Genomic DNA, 18,723 nt, shown 5'->3' on the forward strand with positions numbered 1-18,723 from the left:
AAATACTGTCCATCATCAACCACAGTTGGCAACCGTCTCCCAGATGCAAACGTGCAGCCTAGGAGAAATGATTTCAGTGAGTGTATCAATCCTTTTTGGGTCTGAGTTTTCCATGTAAAACGTTGTAAAATGATTTCAGTGAGTCTCTCGGTACTTTTTGAACATTTTCATCAATTTTTTACGAATACCGTGATAATACGATAACCGTGATAATTTTGGTCACGATAATCATGATGTGAAATTTTAACGGGCCTGCAAACCCAAATCAAATAAATTAATTAAATAAGGAGCAGTGTGTGGCTCGCTGCCTTTGCACTTGCAAGCACAGACCGCAGTGAATAGTTAGATAATTATTTTGAAATAAATGCCAACAAAAATGATTTAGAATTAAGATTTTGTTTGCTAAAAATATACAATAATATGTTATGTATTTTAAAAATGATTACATCTATCTTTTTCCAAAACATTTTGACTGGGCTGGTAAATATTCTATAAGGCCGGAATTCTGGAATGTTGTCGGCTCCATTGGCCGTTTAGAAAAAACGGAATCCCTGGTGTGCGTGCGCATGGATTAGGGTTGTCAAAATTGGCCCAAAATAATATTAGAATATTCCCTCTAATCAAAACATATTCGTTTGAATATATTTGAATACTTAAAAAAAAAACATTCATGGCAAGGCAAACCAATACAACCAGAGAGCTAATATAACTACTTGGTATATGTAATCAAACATAATTTTTTTATTGTATTTCAACATTTTTTCATATTTATTCAGTCAGCATTAGTACAGTAGTAGCCTAAACTTTTGTAATGTTTTTAAATAACCAGGCAAACGATGTATGTTTTTATGTTGCCCTCTTGGTCAGTTTTTTTTAACCTGGTTAAATGTAAAAAAAAAAAAAAAAAAATCAATCAATAAAATAAAATAATAATAACAAAATCGAATATTTATATTCGAATATTCTTTTAATTTGAATATTCAAATATATATTCAAATATAGAATATTCTTTGACAGCCCTAGCGTGGATATGACTGTGTGTACACGTGTGTGGTATGTGTGCGTGTGTGTTACACAGGTGTGCTTTCTTTGTATCTACATACCTCTTCTTTGACCTGAGAATACACTCTGTACCTCACACAAGAGTATGTGTCTGTAGACATGTGTGCCAGATACATGTCTACACACATCATACATAAAACAGCACACACTAAACGACATGAATCTGGCCGGAGGTGGAAGGGGAAGTGACAGTGATGCGGTACGAACAGCAGAAAGCACGACTGTTGATGTGTTCCTAATTCAAATCGGATTAAGGGAAAGATAGAACTCGCTTTCCATAGGATTAAAGCAGGAGAAAGGATGGAAAGTGCCAATTTATTATTGGTCACGTTTGCACTAATTATAAAGGGGGGGGGGGGGTGGGGAGTGAGAGGCAGCGGTGATCTGAGCAAGATTGAACTTATTTTCACTGTGAAAAATGGCAGCTAGCATGCTCGCAAATTTAGCCGATTAGTCGAATACCACTTTCCCTACTGATGTAAACAGTCAAATGCTCTGCTGGAAAAGTTCCTTGGGGAGTGCTGCTTTCAGCGCCTAGAGAGCGAACACACTCGACATACAAACTACCCTGCAAGAACCACTTCCGGAATGCTGCAATTTCAGACTGTAGTATGAAATCAGAGTGCCACTTTACAAATGAGATGATGTCACTGATGATGTGTAGGAGAAATATCGCCATTTGGACTCCAAAATATCTGTATCCAAAAAACATACTGTTAAGGGCCCTTTGATCTTCATCAGTTGGTGACCTCCCATTCACTCGCACCTCTTTGGACACAAGGCATGGGAGGAGTGCTAGCGGGGAGAGAAGGTGGCACGGCTGACCGTGTGAGTTGAACGGGCAGGTGTGAGTGGAGCGTGTGTGTGGAGAGGAGGTGTCATGGCTGACCGTGTGTGTTGAACGGGCAGGTGTGTGTGGAGAGAAGGTGGCATGGCTGACCGTGTGTGTTGAACGGGCAGGTGTGGGTGGAGCGTGTGTGTGTGTGGAGAGAAGATGGCATGGCTGACCGTGTGTGTTGAACGGGCAGGTGTGAGTGGAGAGAAGGTGGCATGGCTGACTGTGTGTGTTGAACGGGCAGGTGTGAGTGGAGCGTGTGTGTGTGTGTGTGTGGAGAGGAGGTGTCATGGCTGACCGTGTGTGTTGAATGGGCAGGTGTGAGTGGAGCGCGTGTGTGTGTGTGTGTGTGTGCCTGTACCGCAGCGTTAGGCCGGTCCATTAGCAGAGGGCTGCGTCTCTCTGTAAGGTAAGCAAAGATCAATGATTAGATAAGTGAGTTCTGCAGCACAAGTTAATTGATATATCTGTCACACACACACACACACGCACACAAACATACACTTTCTGTGTGACCGCAGCCGGCCGCTCAGGTGGACTGGTGGTAGTTGTGCTGGGAAAGTCGCCATCCTTCTTCCCCTTCTTGCTGTCTTTCACGTTGCCTTTACCTTTGTCTTTGATGGACAGTCCCTCTATCGGCACCTTGTCCGCTTCACTGTATGGACAAAACAAAGTGCATCTAACTAGACTGAGAGAGACAGCTAGAGCATCGCTATCTGCACTCAAACTGTAGTGAACAATCTGTGGATGCCAATGTGCTGACATTACTCTCATTTCAGACCACACCAGTCATCAACATGCCACGCACAAACACACACCTACACGTATACCGACACGCACAAACACACCCCTACACGTACATCCAATGTTCTGCCACTGGGAGTGCGAGCGGGCTTGGTTACAAAGCGACAGCGCACCCTACGGAGAATGGATGGCGAGTGTCCAGTTGAACCCTTCTTGGTGAATTAAGTCATTTGTGGGTGGAGCTTAAAGCAGGCAGTAAAGGGAGGAACCCTTGCATGCTTCCTGGTGCACGGTTTGTTAGTAATATGTTTGTTATTATATTGACGTGTTAGGAAGTTGATATGTTGGATTGTTAGCATTTTGTTGTAGCAGCATGCTATCTGATATTTTGTTAGTAGTGTGGTTACTCCGACAGAAACAAAGCCTATCAGCTGGGGTCCAAATCAATCTTATGATGGGCGTTATACAGAAGATAACTGTTGGCTGATGCATTTTTACTTACTTATTTATTTGTTTATTTATTTATTTTCTGGTTTCCTCCCCATTTTCTCCCCAATTTTACTTGGCCAATTCCTCCTGCTGCCCCACCCCCTCTGCCGATCTGGGGAGAGCCGTTACACACACACAGACACATGCTTCCTCCGATACATGCGCAGTTGCCAGCCACTTCTTTTCACCTGACAGTGGGGAGCTTCACCGGCAGGACGTAGCACAGTGGGAGGATCACGCTATTCCCACCAGTTCCCTTCCGCCCCGAACAGGCGCCCCGACCGACCAGAGGACGCGCTAGTGCAGCGACCAGGACACATACCCTCATTCCGGCTTCCCACCCGCAGACACAGCCAATCGTGCCTGTATGGATGCCCATCCAAGCCGGAGGTAACGCGGGGGCGCGAACCTGCGACCCTCGTGTTGGTAGGCAGGGAATCTACTGCTACACTACCCGGATGCCCATTTATTGGTTTATTCGACAGAGACAGTCTAGTTCCCTTCCAGGTGTTACAATAGACTCCCTACACCCCTCTTTACTTGGTTTGTGAGCTGCTGAGTGGACAGCTTCAAGCTAGCAACATGTTGTTAATGGTCAATCTATGCATATAGCAAGAGACGTGGTCATCCTTCATCCAACTTTAGGAAAGCATTCCACACACCGGAGGAGCAAGGGAGCTCAAGCACAACACAACACATACCCTCTGACTGCTGGTCTGAATACTCTGGAGTCAAGAGGAGATCAGACAGGAGGAGAAGTGAGGGGTAAGTGACAAACAGGGAAGAAGGGAACGTAGAATTGGGCAGGACAACGTTTGAAGGGAAGAGATGCTTCAAAATAAGAGGGTCAGAGTGTACAGACAGTGAAGGGATATATAGAGTGTGAGTGTACTGCACCAGTCAAAGTATTTTTGTTTTATTTGACAGATTGTGCATACCTGCTGAAGACCGCCCGCTCGTTTTTGGCGTCCACGGTTAGCCGGATGGTCTCCTTGCCAGCACCCGTGGTGATGGTCTCCAAGGACACAGACTCTGTCTTGTCTTCCTCCTCGTCACTGTCTGAGCCGCCAGAGGAAGAGCTGTCCGACGCCACCAGTGGAGCCTTCCGTGCCACACACACACTCCACACACACGCTGCAGAGAGAGAGAGAGAGAGAGAGAGAGAGGGGGGGGGGGGGTCACTTTTTACTCATGGAAATGCTGAAATGAGATGGGTGAATTGATGGCAGTACTACAGCGCATAGTTTACAGTGACAGTGTTAGTCTCTTGACACATAGATTACAGTCACAGTGTCAGTCTCTTGACATAAAACAATGTCTGGGAGCTGTCTGATTCTTTGGGGAACATTGTCAAGATGGACAAACAGGTGTAACTTTGTCTCCAATGATGGGCATGCATTTTTGTTTTCTACTCCACTACTTAACTATGTCCCCCTCCTCCTGCCAGCAGTAAGGACAGTTTCAATTATTGTCTCACAGAGTGTTTTTCCATTTATCATATTTTTGTCAACAGCATGAGATGTTCATTATGGTACAGAATTCCTATTTGAAATACTGTAGCAATTTTGACCAAATTACAAACATAACAATCAATTCAAAATGTTCAAAAAAAAAATGATACGTCAGTAAATTAGCATTTTCATCATTCACTTTGTAACAATATTATCACTGTAAATAACCACATAGCCACAACTTACGGTTCTGGTTTGGTTTGGTTTGGTCTGATCCGCTGAGGTCCGAGTCCACGGGAGAGCTGCACCTGGGGCCTGTTTCTGAGCTGAGGAAGACGTCACAGCCATTAGAACATCTGCACACTATACAATATAGCCAACACACTCTGGATGTAGCACCAAGTCCATCAGGAGAGGGCTCTCCTTTACAGCGCATGCACCTTTGAGCTGCGGAGATGAAAATAAAGTGCGGGAGGTTGCCTGAGCCAGGAAACTTTCTCATCCAAGAAAGTTTGTGAATAAATTCAAAGAAACAAATTTACATTCACAAAGCAATTGCAATAATGCATTATTTTCAGTAGTAATACAGCATTGTAATTGTCATGATCTAAAATGAACTACAATGACCAATGGATAAGAATAGGCCTTATCTTCTGTATCATGCTCAGTGTATGGTAATTAGACGTTTCTATTTTTGTCAGCCTTCTGAAGGTTGTGTTAACCCCAAGCTTGTTTCAAAATTATTTGAGTTATGAATGGCAATTTGCATTGTCTGTCTCTGTCCCCACGTTAAATACTATGTACTTGTTTAGGAATATACATTTTTGGCTTACTCTATGTTTGCACAGGGTGGCTACCGAGTCGTTATGCTTGGTCATGATTGGCACTGCCAAATCATCTCTGTGTACGCACGGAAAAAATAGATCTCTTGCCAAGACAAACATTCAAAACACGACACCATTCTCCAGTTGCTTCATTCCAACCACAGTTCGTCTCATCAAGACGAGGCTTTAGGTTGCTTTAGGGTATTTTCCACAACGGCTCCCCACACACTGGGACCACACCCACCACACTCACCAGCAGAAAGGCTGGAAGTCGGTGAACTTGGCCCATCCCTTCTCCTCTGTGGCTGTGGTTGCTGGCTGGGAGGCGAGACTGTCCCAGGCGGCGAAGCCCGCTCCTGCTGCGGGGGCCTTCGAGTTCACCTCCGCGAAGTCTGCTACCCAGCCAGTGCCTGAGCAGACGCACAGCACCACACAAACTGTACATGAGACACTTGCTCTGTCTGGACTAGCATAGGGCGGCTAAAGTCACACACACACACACACACGTGGATGGCCACATACATGCACGCACCTCTACACCATATCAACCACACATTACTGTGATCATTATTATACTAACCAAACTCAAAACCGCGTAGCACGCGAGATGCCTAGTTTAGAGAAATCCTCATATAAAGAGTTTTAAGCCTGGAACCAATCCAACTGGCCTATTTAAAAATAGGGTTCTACAGGAACATAACATAGCAACACAATTATTCTATCACCATGCACACACACCATAAGAGTTTGTCTCACTCGGTATACCCTCGGCCTGGGCCTGGTTGGAGAAGGGATCCAGGCCCTCTTTAGGCTCCTCCCCTTCCTCTGTGTCTGAGCCCGTTGTCCTATCAGTGGCCTCAGTGCCTGAACCTGCTGTCCTATCAAAAGCCTTGCTTGCTGCGTCGCTTTGGAACGACCGCGACCCACCAAACCTTGTCACAGACAGCAACATTGTTTTAGTATGTTTGATTGAGCGAGGCCAACTGTGTGTTTAAAATGAATACACATACAGAGTAAAACTAGAAGCATCATGCTAAAACAAATAACATAAAAAACATTTTAAGAAAGGGTGTGCGTACTGTATATAAGAGTGTGTTCACCTGTTTCGGGACTTGGTTTGTGTTGCATAGTTCATCTCCTTCTCTTCCCAGATGTCCTCTTCATCATCATCAAAGGGCTGAATATTCTCCTTGGAGCAGGCCTCAAACACAGCTGTGTTAGGCTGCATACAACAAGTTCACTTAAATGTCAAGAATATCATCGGTGACATGTATAATATATCTTGCTGATATTTACTATGTTGTGCAATAAAGGCTAAGAAGATTGTAAATGTCATGTAAATTCAACATAACATTTAATATCCACGGAACACTCCTCCACTCATGTACATATTGTATAGATATATTTAATTTTATTTGATTGCACTTGCAATGTTGTGTTTGTCTTTTAGTTATTTTTCCTATTTCTTTATCTCTGTATATTGACCTGACCACTACGCTGCATAGAGACACTAAGACACATTCCTCGTATGTAATTTCCATACTGTGGCAATAAAAGTGATTCTGATTCTGATTCTAAGATCAAACCTAAAACTAAAAAATTAACAAACAAACATTAGAGATGATATAATGGCACAGCCACAAATAATACACACATTAGAGCAAATATGTGAGTAATATTGGCCAAAAAGTTAACTCACACTGTCCTGGCCTGCATCGATGTTGATATTGATCTCTGCAATCCGGTCAAAGGTTGCGCTGCAATGACAGCAGGATTCACTCAGTGAGCAGCACTCAAACACAACAGCACACCGACACACAGAAGGGATCGTCACGTCATTTACCTGATGCTGTCGCCATGATCAGTGAACTCTTCATCATTGAAGCCAAACTGATCCACAAAGTTAGCCGTCATCTGCTGGATCTGGTAGTCTGAGAAGGCCTAAAACAGCCCACACGTCACACACTATGGGTTAAATAATGACTGATAAAGCTGTTAATACGTTTGTGTGTGTTTGCTTATGTATGTTTTGTACCTGCTGCAGTGTTAGCTCTTTGGGGAAGGGGCTTTCCATATCATCTTCTGAAGAATGACGCAGGTTTCCAGTGCCGACCTGGAAAAGGGAAATGCAACACTTTTTACCAAACATTCAAAAGGTAAGATTTTATATACGTGTGATATACAATATAGTACGATTATAGAAATGAGTGTGTCAGTGGAAGCTGGTGAATTTTTGTCCAAGGGGGGCTGGACGATATGGTTGAAATCAATATCGTGATAATCATAAGGATTTTTCTTGATATCGATACTGTATATGACAATATGGTTCACACTCCTATCTCTTGTATTGAGAACTGTGCATGTACAACTTATAACGAGAGTTTCTACTTTTTTTATTTTATTTTTTAGTTTGTTTGTTTATTATTATTATTATTATTATTATTTTCTAATCTTATTTGTCTATGTATTATGGTATACTGTTAAGCAATGGAGGCTGGGGTGGGAATGGCGTTTGTAAAGGGCATGACAGATTATTGTACTATATCTTGTCTTTACACTGCCCAAACTAATAAAGAGAGTATTAAAAAAAGAAAAACAAAACATAACCCATTGTCAATGGGCAAAGATTCTTGCGCCCAGGCCAGAAATACGTAACCTAGACAATGTAGAAAATCTACATTTTTATTGCAGACTATACATCTTACTCACTAACTATATTATATTTACCTTGCTCATAAAAAAAATACATATATAGATCAAAGTAACCTAATTTCCCGAAATTAAATTCCAATTAAATTCTAGGATGTGGGGAGTGGTGGGGTGGCTCCCTAGCGCTCTCTATTGGCCGGCCACCACTGGCGCGTGTGTATACCAGGTCTATGGTGTTCTTCCTATTGGTTTCTGACAGGGTCTGGTCCACAAAGGTCTCCCAGCGCCCTCTGAAGTCCTGTGGCAGCTCTGCATCCCAACACATAAGAAAGGCAGGATTGAGAAGACTCTATTCCAGCAGTGTAGTAACTGTACAAGTCTTTTCTTTTACAATCACGTTCTTGCTCGTATGGTGTGAGCATGTCCACATACACACCTGTGATGAGGCTGCTGATCTGGGTGTGAACCGGGCCTTTCTCCAGGTTGTGGACGACTGTGTTGGCGATCCTGGTCAGGTGTCCCATGTACCCTCTCCTCATACCACCCTCTGACCTAAACACAGGAGTACGATCTTCATATAGAAAAACCCATAGGGTACTGTATATTAGCAAAAACAACGCTGTCATTAGCGCAACGTTCCGTACTGGATTCGATCATTCTCCTCCCAGGCATCAAGAATCCTCTGGACAAGGTGGCAGTGCTGAAACAACTGTGAGAGAAGAAGAGCCAATGACCGTTTTAATAGAGACAGAGCCACAGTGGGTCCTTATGTTTAGAGAACATCGCATTTCAAAAGATATAAATGCAAACCCAAGCATACAATCAGAGACACCTACGTGAGTCACCATTGTATTATGTGCAGAGTTTTCAGGGGTGACTGAAGGTTCAGGAGTTTGTGGCTCAGGCACGGCCTGCTCTTGCGGGCCGTCCTGTTGAAGCCTGGACTTGTCCTGGGACCCCAGGCCAGGCTGAAGTCTCATTTCGTGGGCGCAGGGCCTCAGGATGGCAGCAACACAGAGTTCCACTTGGAGGTGCAGGAAGTTATTCCACGTGTACTTAAAGAACAAGTCCTGAAAAACAAGGACACGTTTTAGAAAGGGACGTCCAGAAAAACGTCACTTGGTGAACGTTCTAGTTTGATTGTGTCAGTGGCAGGTCCACACAGTGTGTGCTTGTCTCACCAGGAGCAGGTCCATGGTATCGAGTCGGCAGAGTTCCTGCGCTACAACTGCGTGGCTAGCAGAGCTGGTGTACAGTAGAGAAGCCACCAGTCTGGCTACGTGAAGACGCGTGTTACCCAATGGCTCCACCAGCACACCCAGACTAGTCAGCATGGGACTACGCTAAACATACACACAAAACAAAGGTTGGGAAACGCTGCCTTAGGTGTTTCTGGACTTGGCAGGTATTCGACATATCTTGCACCGTGGCGTGCACTATCACCATCAGTATTAAATGTTCAAATGTAGCCAAGCCATGTAAGTAGAACAAGCAAACCGAAGCCAGGACAACTTTGTATTTCTTGCCTGTGGCAACGAGCCAATCAGAAGTCACTTTAGTTAAAGAACAGGTATGGTGATGTAAGATTAGCCATTATATTACTCAAATGTGGCACCGAATGTTCAAACATCTTTGGGTAGTCTGTGGTAACTGACACGATTCAGTAGCCAGCCCTCTGCTAGAGGACATGTGCTGTTTACCTTGGGTGGCTCCAGCAGTAGCTGGTGGAAGTGTGTGAGCTGTGGTTGGATGGCCAATAGAATGCTGCTGTTGACGGTGTAACTTCTCTCGAATCCCTGAGCATCCATCACACCATCCACCCTGTCATACACGGACACAAAACACACACCAACACCATGTTTAAATAAAGGCTTAGGTTATCTTACACAAGGAACACTCGACTGGCTTCGCCCGGAGACGCCCAGAGATTTTGGAAAGTGATAGGGGCCAGGGGTCAGTTGAAAAAATGACATTAATGGTGCTTATAAAATTTTATTTGTGAGCAATATTATACACAATTTAAATTTGCTCTTATTAGAGCTCAACAACAGTCATGTGACATTGTGACGTCACCTTTGGTTTCCGGAAGAGTAATTGTCCATTCTCTTTTCTCCATCACATTTAGAAAAATCCTCATATAAAGAGTTTTAAGGCTGGAACCAATCCAACTGGCCTATTTAAAAATAGGGTTCTACAGGAACATATAGCATCGTTTCACAACTAGCCCGCCTGTGGTAAGTGTACCGTTGGGTGCTTACCACATTATGGCTAATAATAAAAATCTCAATGCAGAATATGAACGGGGAAATACTCCTCCAGAACCGAGGTGTCACGTCACTGGTGAGCTATTAGCTGTCTGAGAGAGGGCGAATCCCAAAGTCAGCAGACGGGGTCGCTGGCAAGTCAGGTGTGTCAGCTGAGTGTCACTGTGCAACAGAAACAGTCACTCACACAGGCCTCCTGATCTCCAGTAGTGTGAGAAGGACTTGAATTCCATTGACGATACAGCTCTCAGTCCTCTCGCCGGAGAACATGTTCTGCAACAGCTGCCCCACACACTCCTGCCTGTAGAAACACAAGACGTTGTGTCACAGCCTCGACATCCTGTTCAGAGTGTGTGTAAGTACGTGTGTGTGTGTGTGTGTGTGTGTGTGTGTCTTACGATTCCAGCACAGTGAGCAAAGGGTCTGGCTCTGAGATCTCTTGCAGCTGATTAGCCTGGTCTCTGCTCAGACGGATGATGTCACACAATGTCTGTGATGCATTGGATTGCCTCTGAAAAACACATGCATCCAGCCTAGTAAATGGTCCATCTATAGCAGGGGTCACCGACCTTTTTGAGGTCGAGGGCTACCTGAAGGGTAGAGAGTCATGTGGGGGGGGGGGCTACCTGTTGAAATTTGCTCGATTTACCTTTAAATAATGAGTATTATGCATTTAATCGAGACATACACTCTTTTCTTTCACTGTTGTGAAGAAGAACTCTTCCTCCCACTCCTCGGGAAATTGGTAATGTTTTTTCTTTCGCTTTTCTGCCATTGTTCTTGCTTTCCGTCATTTAGCTTAGCCGACTGATATAATCATTGGCAGCTGGCAGTCGCACTGTCGCAGAGTGAATGACGTAGTGACGTAACGTAAAACTAAACTTTGACCCCAGCCCAGGCGGATCAAAATAGTTAATCAATAATTAATTATACACAGACAATAAATTATACACAGACAATAAACGTTTTTAAAACGTATGCATTGTTAAACCAATTATTTTCTACATTCGTGTGTTATTGTGGGAAGGGAGGAGAAAAACAAATAGAAAATACATTTTTCTGATTATATTTTTTTGTTTTGTTTTGTTTTTCCTTTCTTTCCCCTGTGTCTGAGCCTGTTTGTCTGTTTTGTCTTGTTTGTGTTCTATAAAAATTTAAAATATGATAAAAAAAAAAAAAAAAATCTGAACGTGGCCTGCGGGCTCCACAGCGCCACCCCGCGGGCGACCAGGTGCCCGCGGGCACCGTGTTGGCTACCACTGATCTATAGAGTGTGTGTGTGCGTGCGTGTGTGTGCGCGTGCACGTGCGTGTGTGTGGTAGCGGCTGTCCAGATTTTTTTCAGAGGAAGAAGATGCTGGTAATGAGTAATGACTCCGAGGTAAAGACTGTAGTCATCTTACCTCCTCATCTCTCTCGGGGTGAATGAGCTCTATGAGTCTCTGAGCCAACTTCTCTTCATTCAACCACTGTTGAGGGAAATCCCACATGATTATAGCACAACCTACAGGTGTGTCATGTCTCAACATATGCGTCTGTGTGTTCGTCTCATACATTGAGTGTTTCTTGTCGGAGCGAGGCTGGCTCCACACAGCTGATCAGTCTTAGCAGCAGATCCATCATGGCCGACGTGTCGATATGCTTCAGGACCAGCGAGAGGAATCCCTCCTTCCGCCGCAAGAAAGTAGTCACCTAGACAAACCAGACAGCAATGAAATCGCCATCATACAAAGTGTTCAATACAGCGATTCCCAACCCGTGGGCCACGGCCCTCTGGTGGGCCACGAGGGTATTGCAAGTGGGCATTAAACAAAAACAAAAACAACTTGCTGATGGACAGCTCCTTAAAAACTGGAACACTGAAAATGCAACATGTTTCAGATGCTGTTAGTGACTGTGGAAAGTAAAAAGTGCTCTGAGAACGCATTATTTGGCCTTCGTATTTTGTATGGGGTCGGACCCTCCGACGCGACCGGAGGTGGGCCGCGAAAAGTTTTGAGATTTTCAAGCGGGCCCTGAGTTGGAAAAGGTTGGGAACCGCTGCAATAGTATTTTGTTACATCACAACTTGGTAGGAAAACAACAGGTGATTGTAATCAATTAACAAGTGATTATAATCAAATTGAGGCAATGAGCCGTGTATATGGTAAAGCATCGTATTGGCAGGAAATACATGTGACATCATGGGAATACTAGGAATAGAAATGAAAGACCGAGCCCAGGGTGAATGTAAAAGATTGGAATGTGAACATTATATTCATGATTCATCACGTATACTAGGACAAAAACAAACAAGTAAATGTCTACTGACGAAAATCTTCTTTGTATGTAGATCCCTTGTACAAAGCTGGAGGGAAATTGTGGAACACGCTGCCTATTGGCATTTCAATAGAAGGAAAACATGACAGGCACCGCGGTGGAGAGGAATTCCCAACGCGAGCACTTACCCTGATCTCACTGTGGGTGTGGGTACACCTCAGTGTCTCATTAAGAGCATGACAATCCAAAAACAAAGCTGTCGCCCCTCATGAGCGTGCACTTTGAGTAGTATGTGTGGGCGTGTCTAGGTGGGAGTGTCTACGTATGGGCGTGTCTATGTGGGAGGGTCTATGCGTGTGTGCTACCTGCTCGGTCTTGCGTGTGATAAGGTTCCCAATGGTCTTGCTAAAGAAAGATGCCAGGAGGGGATTGAGTGGGGACGGCTGCTCCAGGAAGGCGTACAGAGTTTCCAGCAACGGCTCCTCATTACCAAGCTTGTCGTTGATCACCCCCACATCGCATGTCAACAGCTCACATGCTATGTTTGGATACCTGCAATAAATGAACACACGAGGTCAGTCAAAGCCACTCACATTATGATTTTCTGGGGCAGAAGAAAAATACATTTCTTATTTTCTAGCTATTGATATTAATAGTGTCCCATAGGAGATCTGTTTATTGAAGAAGCAACCTTTTCTGGAATTGGACCGTTGTGATTTTCACAGGCTAGTGACCCTTTTGAAAGCCAATTATTTGGGACATTTTAAATGCATTGTCAATGGTTTGGCTGGATCTCTGAAGCATTTTTACAATTCTGAGACCATGTAAGCTGTCAGCTTACAAGTACAAAATAGCAAGGAGAAGATATGACATTCTGCAGGACAGGTCAAATGCATTATTTTTTTGGGTGTATGTATGTATATTCTGCATCGGCACATTCTGAGCACTGGCACTTACTTGAAGCGTTTCATCTCCTCTACACCAGCAGGGGGCTCTGTAGTAATGAGACGGAGCAGCTCCTGCATGCAGTGGTCCTGGGACAAGAACAGGAGTAGTCTACAAAACAGGGACGACGAGGAAAGAGCCACCAGTTAGTATTGGCACGACACCAGGAATCGCTGAAAATTCAAAGCATGTGAAGAATTTTCTCCACCAGAATTACTGTTGCACTCGCTGTCATTATGCCAAAGTGAACGGTGAACAGACCTGCGGTTCTGGGCCTTGCACTCCTGCAGCACATCCTCCTCTTCCATGAGTTCAGCGAGTGTGACATCCTCCTTCTCCAGCAGAGCCTCCAGGTGGGACGACGTGTGCAGGTCAAACTTCCAAAACATGGCTGACGTCACAGGCGCATATGCTCAGCTGGTGCCCGAATGAGGATGATGGGGTATCGGCATCAGTAATGTGGCACTACGTGAAAGACATGTTGAAGATTATGAATGAATCCATGTTGACTGTGTGTACCACTATTTGTGGTAATGTGTATTCTCTTCCGTCTGGATAAGGAGTAAAAATCCTCAGTCAGAAATTTTGCTAAAAAGCCCGACATTTGCCATATTGACACTGCATGGACTGGACATGGATCAGCATCAACGAATTCACATAAACATACCACACTGACAACACACACTCTCACGTCTTTGTGCAACATGTCTATGTTTCAAAAGAAATGTTTTGCAGCCAGAGGAAGGAACAGTCAACTGCAGTGCACTGAGGCCTTGCCTCCTTGGCGCCTTCTACTCCCCATAGCAGGAAGCAGTGCGTCTATAACTGAGTTAGGGGCTGCACATTAATTACATTATCCAAACAGAAGACCTCTGAAAATTGTGATAAGGCGAGTAAGAAAGAAAGAGCTACCATTTATGTCAACAAAACACATTGAACTCTGTTAGTAATAGTCTTGGTATGTGATATGAAAACGTGTGTGTAAAAAATGCACCTATGATTGTCAGCAAGATTACATTAGTGACACTACGCAATATTAACTTGAGACTAGGGATGGTGATGACATTATCTGACAGTGCCACTACACAGTACTAGCTTGAGACTATAGGGTTGGTGATGACATTATCTGACAGTGCCACTACACAGTACAGTACTAGCTTGAGGCTATAGGGATGGTGATGACATTATCTGACAGTGTCACTCACTACACAGTACTAGCTTGATACTATAGGGTTGGTGATGACATTATCTGACAGTGTCACTCACTACACAGTACTAGCTTGAGACTATAGGGTTGGTGATGACATTATCTGACAGTGCCACTACACAGTACAGTACTAGCTTGAGGCTATAGGGATGGTGATGACATTATCTGACAGTGTCACTCACTACACAGTACTAGCTTGAGACTATAGGGTTGGTGATGACATTATCTGACAGTGTCACTCACTACACAGTACTAGCTTGATACTATAGGGTTGGTGATGACATTATCTGACAGTGTCACTCACTACACAGTACTAGCTTGATACTATAGGGTTGGTGATGACATTATCTGACAGTGTCACTCACTACACAGTACTAGCTTGAGACTATAGGGTTGGTGATGACATTATCTGACAGTGCCACTACACAGTACTAGCTTGAGACTATAGGGTTGGTGATGACATTATCTGACAGTGTCACTCACTACACAGTACTAGCTTGAGACTAGGGATGGTGATGATGACATTATCTGACAGTGCCACTACACAGTAACTTGAGACTAGGGATGGTGATGATGACATTATTTGACAGTGCCACTACACAGTACTAGCTTGAAACTAGGGATGGTGATGATGACATTATCTGACAGTGCCACTACACAGTACTAGCTTGAAACTAGGGATGGTGATGGCCTTATCTGACAGTGCCACTACACAGTAACTTGAGACTAGGGATGCTGATGACATTATCTGACAGTGCCACTACACAGTAACTTGAGACTAGGGATGCTGATGACATTATCTGACAGTGCCACTACACAGTAACTTGAGACTAGGGATGCTGATGACATTATCTGACAGTGCCACTACGCAGTAACTTGAAACTAGGGATGCTGATGACATTATCTGACAGTGCCACTACACAGTAACTTGAGACTAGGGATGGTGATGACATTATCTGACAGTGCCACTACACAGTAACTTGAGACTAGGGATGCTAATGACATTTGACAGTGCCACTACACAGTAACTTGAGACTAGGGATGGTGATGACATTATCTGACAGTGTCCCTACACAGTACTAACTTGAGACTAGGGATGGTGATGATGACCTTATCTGACAGTGCCCTGAGACCCGTTTCATGTTGTCTTTAACACCCCTAAACCAAACCTGAAAGACCACAGACTAATAAAGCCTCCATCTCAATTAATTTAACCCGAGACAAGGCGACGGTTAGTATCCACTACATAACCACTACCTTCCCTCTTTAACATGCTGCTGGTCCAATGTGTTTGTTGTAAATTGTGGGTATGGTCTTTTTTGGTACCGCAAAGTCACCCACCCAGCCAGCTAGTTAGTGGACCATTAAGTTAACCCTAAAGAGAGGGTGGCTGCCTCGAGTTCACTCACACTGACAGAGAACATTAACGTTGATGATGCTTATTATGTTGAGCCCGTATTATCCCCTCAATTAGCTAACCTAGCTAACATGTTGTGGCTAAACAAACGGGTGTTTTGATCTCAGGGCTTCTCGCTGAGGAGAAAATGACATATAACGTTAGCATGCACTCCCTTTCTTCCACAGCGCAGTCAGGTGACAGGCCTCTCTGGTGTCCTAAAAAGCGTCACCCCGGTACGGTCGTAGGGTAAACCGTTAGCTCATCCGTAACGTTAGCGCGTACCAGCTTATTTAACGTTACCGTGACAGACCTCTTTCAATGGGGTGCCGTTATCTCGCACGCAGGTCATAAACTAACATGCCATGTCTCACTCGGCTAGCTATAGCTACCACTATTTCAATGCAGCACAGTGGCTAACAATACTTAGCATGCAGATCTTAAACCAGGATGCCATAGTTAGCCATGTAGCCTATTTACCACCACGGCTGCGTAGCTGCAGGCGCAGATGTCCTGATTCAGACCCAGGTTGTCTCGACTGACTTCGGTGTCGCGAGCTAGCGTTAAGATTTTGTTTGGCCGTCAAACAAACAAGTTATCCGCACATGCATAATAACCAGCCCGTCCCCCACAAGCTGAGTGGCAATCATTCCTTTACCGTCAGGTCACCCGGAGGAGGCCCGCCGGGGCTAGTTGCTATTCATGACTGGCTGCGTTAACTCCTTCCCCGGTTCAGATGCACTGCACAGTCATCGACCGCTAGGCTTGGCCAGCTAACCGCCAGTAGTTGTTGACAAATTGTACTTCAAAAGCAGAAGGCAGGCAAAAAAAAAAATCTGTCAAATGTAATCAAAATGGCGGACACCGAAGACGTAATCAAAACTTAGGGAACGGACAGGCTGTCAATCGAGCATGTGCACTTTCCGTTCTTTTAATACATCCATGGCACTCTCGGTTTCGAGCCCTTTCACTCTGTCGATTTTCCCTATTGAGCTTCTTTTTTTCACAACAGGGCTTTTAGCTACTCATTTATAAACTTGTTGTAGCTAATATAAGTTGCAACTAATTAAGCTGTTTGGGGGGGCGGGTATGTGTATGTTTTGTGATGTGTTCTCTGTTGCACTGAAAAACAGTTAATCTGGAAAAAAAAGTTGTGTTGACAATTTGCAAGAGGTTAGGTTTGGGCAGTTATGGCAATCACTTATTTAGACAATCAGTTTAATGTACTCGCATATATTTTAATTTCAGTTACCGGCGCGCACACATACACACGCACACGCACGCACGCACACACACATACACGCGCACACACACATCATTCAAGGATAGCATGCAGATGACCCTCACCTCTTTCTCTGTCTCCATCTAAAGATGTCTTTTGACATTGAAGATGACTTTCAATAGATCATGCCCAGATAGCAATGACACGTTAGCACAACGTTGGCAATAGGTTGGCAATGGTTGGCATTGGTCGGCAGCTGAAAACGTAGTTGGGCCAGAGTTGGGCCAACGTTGGCACAAGGTTGGCTCGATAAGCTGTATAAATGGTTGGGCATACACGGTCGGGCCAACGGTGGCACACATAAATCAAATTAATTATTATACAGTAGCCTATCACATTACATCAGAGATGTAAAATAATGTATTTTCTAGATATGGGGACCATTTGCTTTGCAAAATATACATATATATATATATATATATATATATATATATACGGTAGCCTATGTGCAGGGATCGCGGAACCGCCCGGGCCGCGGCCGGGTACTTTTCAGTTCCCCAATTTTTTTTTTTTTTTTTTTTTTTTTAGATTTTTTTTTTTTTTTTACAATTAAACCTCATTTACTTATTACACTCGACTGGTTGTTTTTCAGATGTGATGTGAATCTAAAGTGAACTAAACAAGTCAGATCCACTATAAATGTTTTTCAGTAGATGCTGTGATGTAGCCACAAGAAAGGTGCAATATTAATGTTTTTCAGGAGATGGCGATGTTGCTAGCTATAGGTTCTAAACAAGAAATGTGGTTCAAATGTTTACAGTAGTTTTCCTTTCTTGCTGCACTACAATGTTACAATGCTGTGAGACAGGCCCGGCGTTGGAGGGGGGCCTGACCGGGCCGGGCCCCCCCATTCCCTAAACTGGCCCCCCCCCATTCATTTTTTTTTTTTTTTTTTTGTGTGTGCTAAAAACGTTTTTCCGTTTTTCTGTTTTAAAGTTTAAAACGGAATCTGGCTGTCATTAGGCATTGATTAACTGAATGCTATTGCTAACTGTTACTTTGAACCTCCATTTGCAATGATTCTGGCTGGATATTAATTAACTATTGTAAATTTGTCACAATGAATGCAATTTGTGCACAATGTGTAAATACATTTAATATTAATTGTTTAGGCCTATTTGTAAAGTCACAACACATTAGAGATGTGTGTAGTTCCTCATAGATTTAGCCTCTTCCTTTTGCTCTCAAATGCACCAGTTTGACGAATTTTACTTTAAAATGTACAAAATCTTCTTCCGGGGGAGAATCCCCCCGGACCCCCCTTGGCCCCCCCAAGCTAGGGGCAGGCCCCCTCTGTAATTTGGTTCTGGAGCCGGG

General features: G+C 44.0%; 1 protein-coding gene across 2 annotated transcripts; it reads right to left on the reverse strand.

Moving 5' to 3' along the window:
* Positions 1–876: 876 nt before the first annotated feature.
* ppp6r2b (protein phosphatase 6, regulatory subunit 2b) lies at positions 877–16,922 on the reverse strand. 2 transcript variants are annotated; one of them, XM_083654949.1, is made up of 24 exons: positions 16,783–16,922; positions 13,783–13,986; positions 13,534–13,632; positions 12,942–13,128; positions 11,872–12,009; positions 11,721–11,786; positions 10,717–10,829; positions 10,506–10,619; positions 9,755–9,875; positions 9,236–9,397; positions 8,891–9,124; positions 8,699–8,763; positions 8,491–8,606; positions 8,278–8,363; positions 7,441–7,518; positions 7,249–7,346; positions 7,105–7,162; positions 6,506–6,627; positions 6,162–6,337; positions 5,659–5,815; positions 4,828–4,907; positions 4,069–4,264; positions 2,400–2,552; positions 877–2,299 (listed from the first exon to the last, which is right to left on the reverse strand). In XM_083654949.1, exons 2-24 carry the CDS (start codon positions 13,908–13,910, stop codon positions 2,266–2,268), a joined length of 2,781 nt encoding a protein of 926 aa, XP_083511075.1. In that variant the 5' UTR covers positions 13,911–13,986; positions 16,783–16,922; the 3' UTR covers positions 877–2,265. The 2 variants fall into 2 exon arrangements, with proteins under 2 accessions (XP_083511075.1, XP_083511074.1); XM_083654948.1 differs by having other exon boundaries at positions 6,144–6,337.
* Positions 16,923–18,723: the final 1,801 nt, after the last annotated feature.

The sequence above is a fragment of the Poromitra crassiceps genome (assembly GCF_964638095.1).
Source record: "Poromitra crassiceps genome assembly, chromosome: 18".
Taxonomy (NCBI): domain Eukaryota; kingdom Metazoa; phylum Chordata; class Actinopteri; order Beryciformes; family Melamphaidae; genus Poromitra; species Poromitra crassiceps.

Bases quoted from the DNA above. Each gene is read 5' to 3' on its own strand.
- ppp6r2b (XM_083654948.1), bottom strand. From the start codon at position 13,910: ATGTTTTGGAAGTTTGACCTGCACACGTCGTCCCACCTGGAGGCTCTG. The intron at 9,125-9,235 runs GTGAGACAAGCA...CTTGTTTTTCAG, and splicing joins ATACCATGGACCTGCTCCTG to GACTTGTTCTTTAAGTACAC. The intron at 7,347-7,440 runs GTACAAAACATA...GGGCTGTTTTAG, and splicing joins AAGAGCTAACACTGCAGCAG to GCCTTCTCAGACTACCAGAT.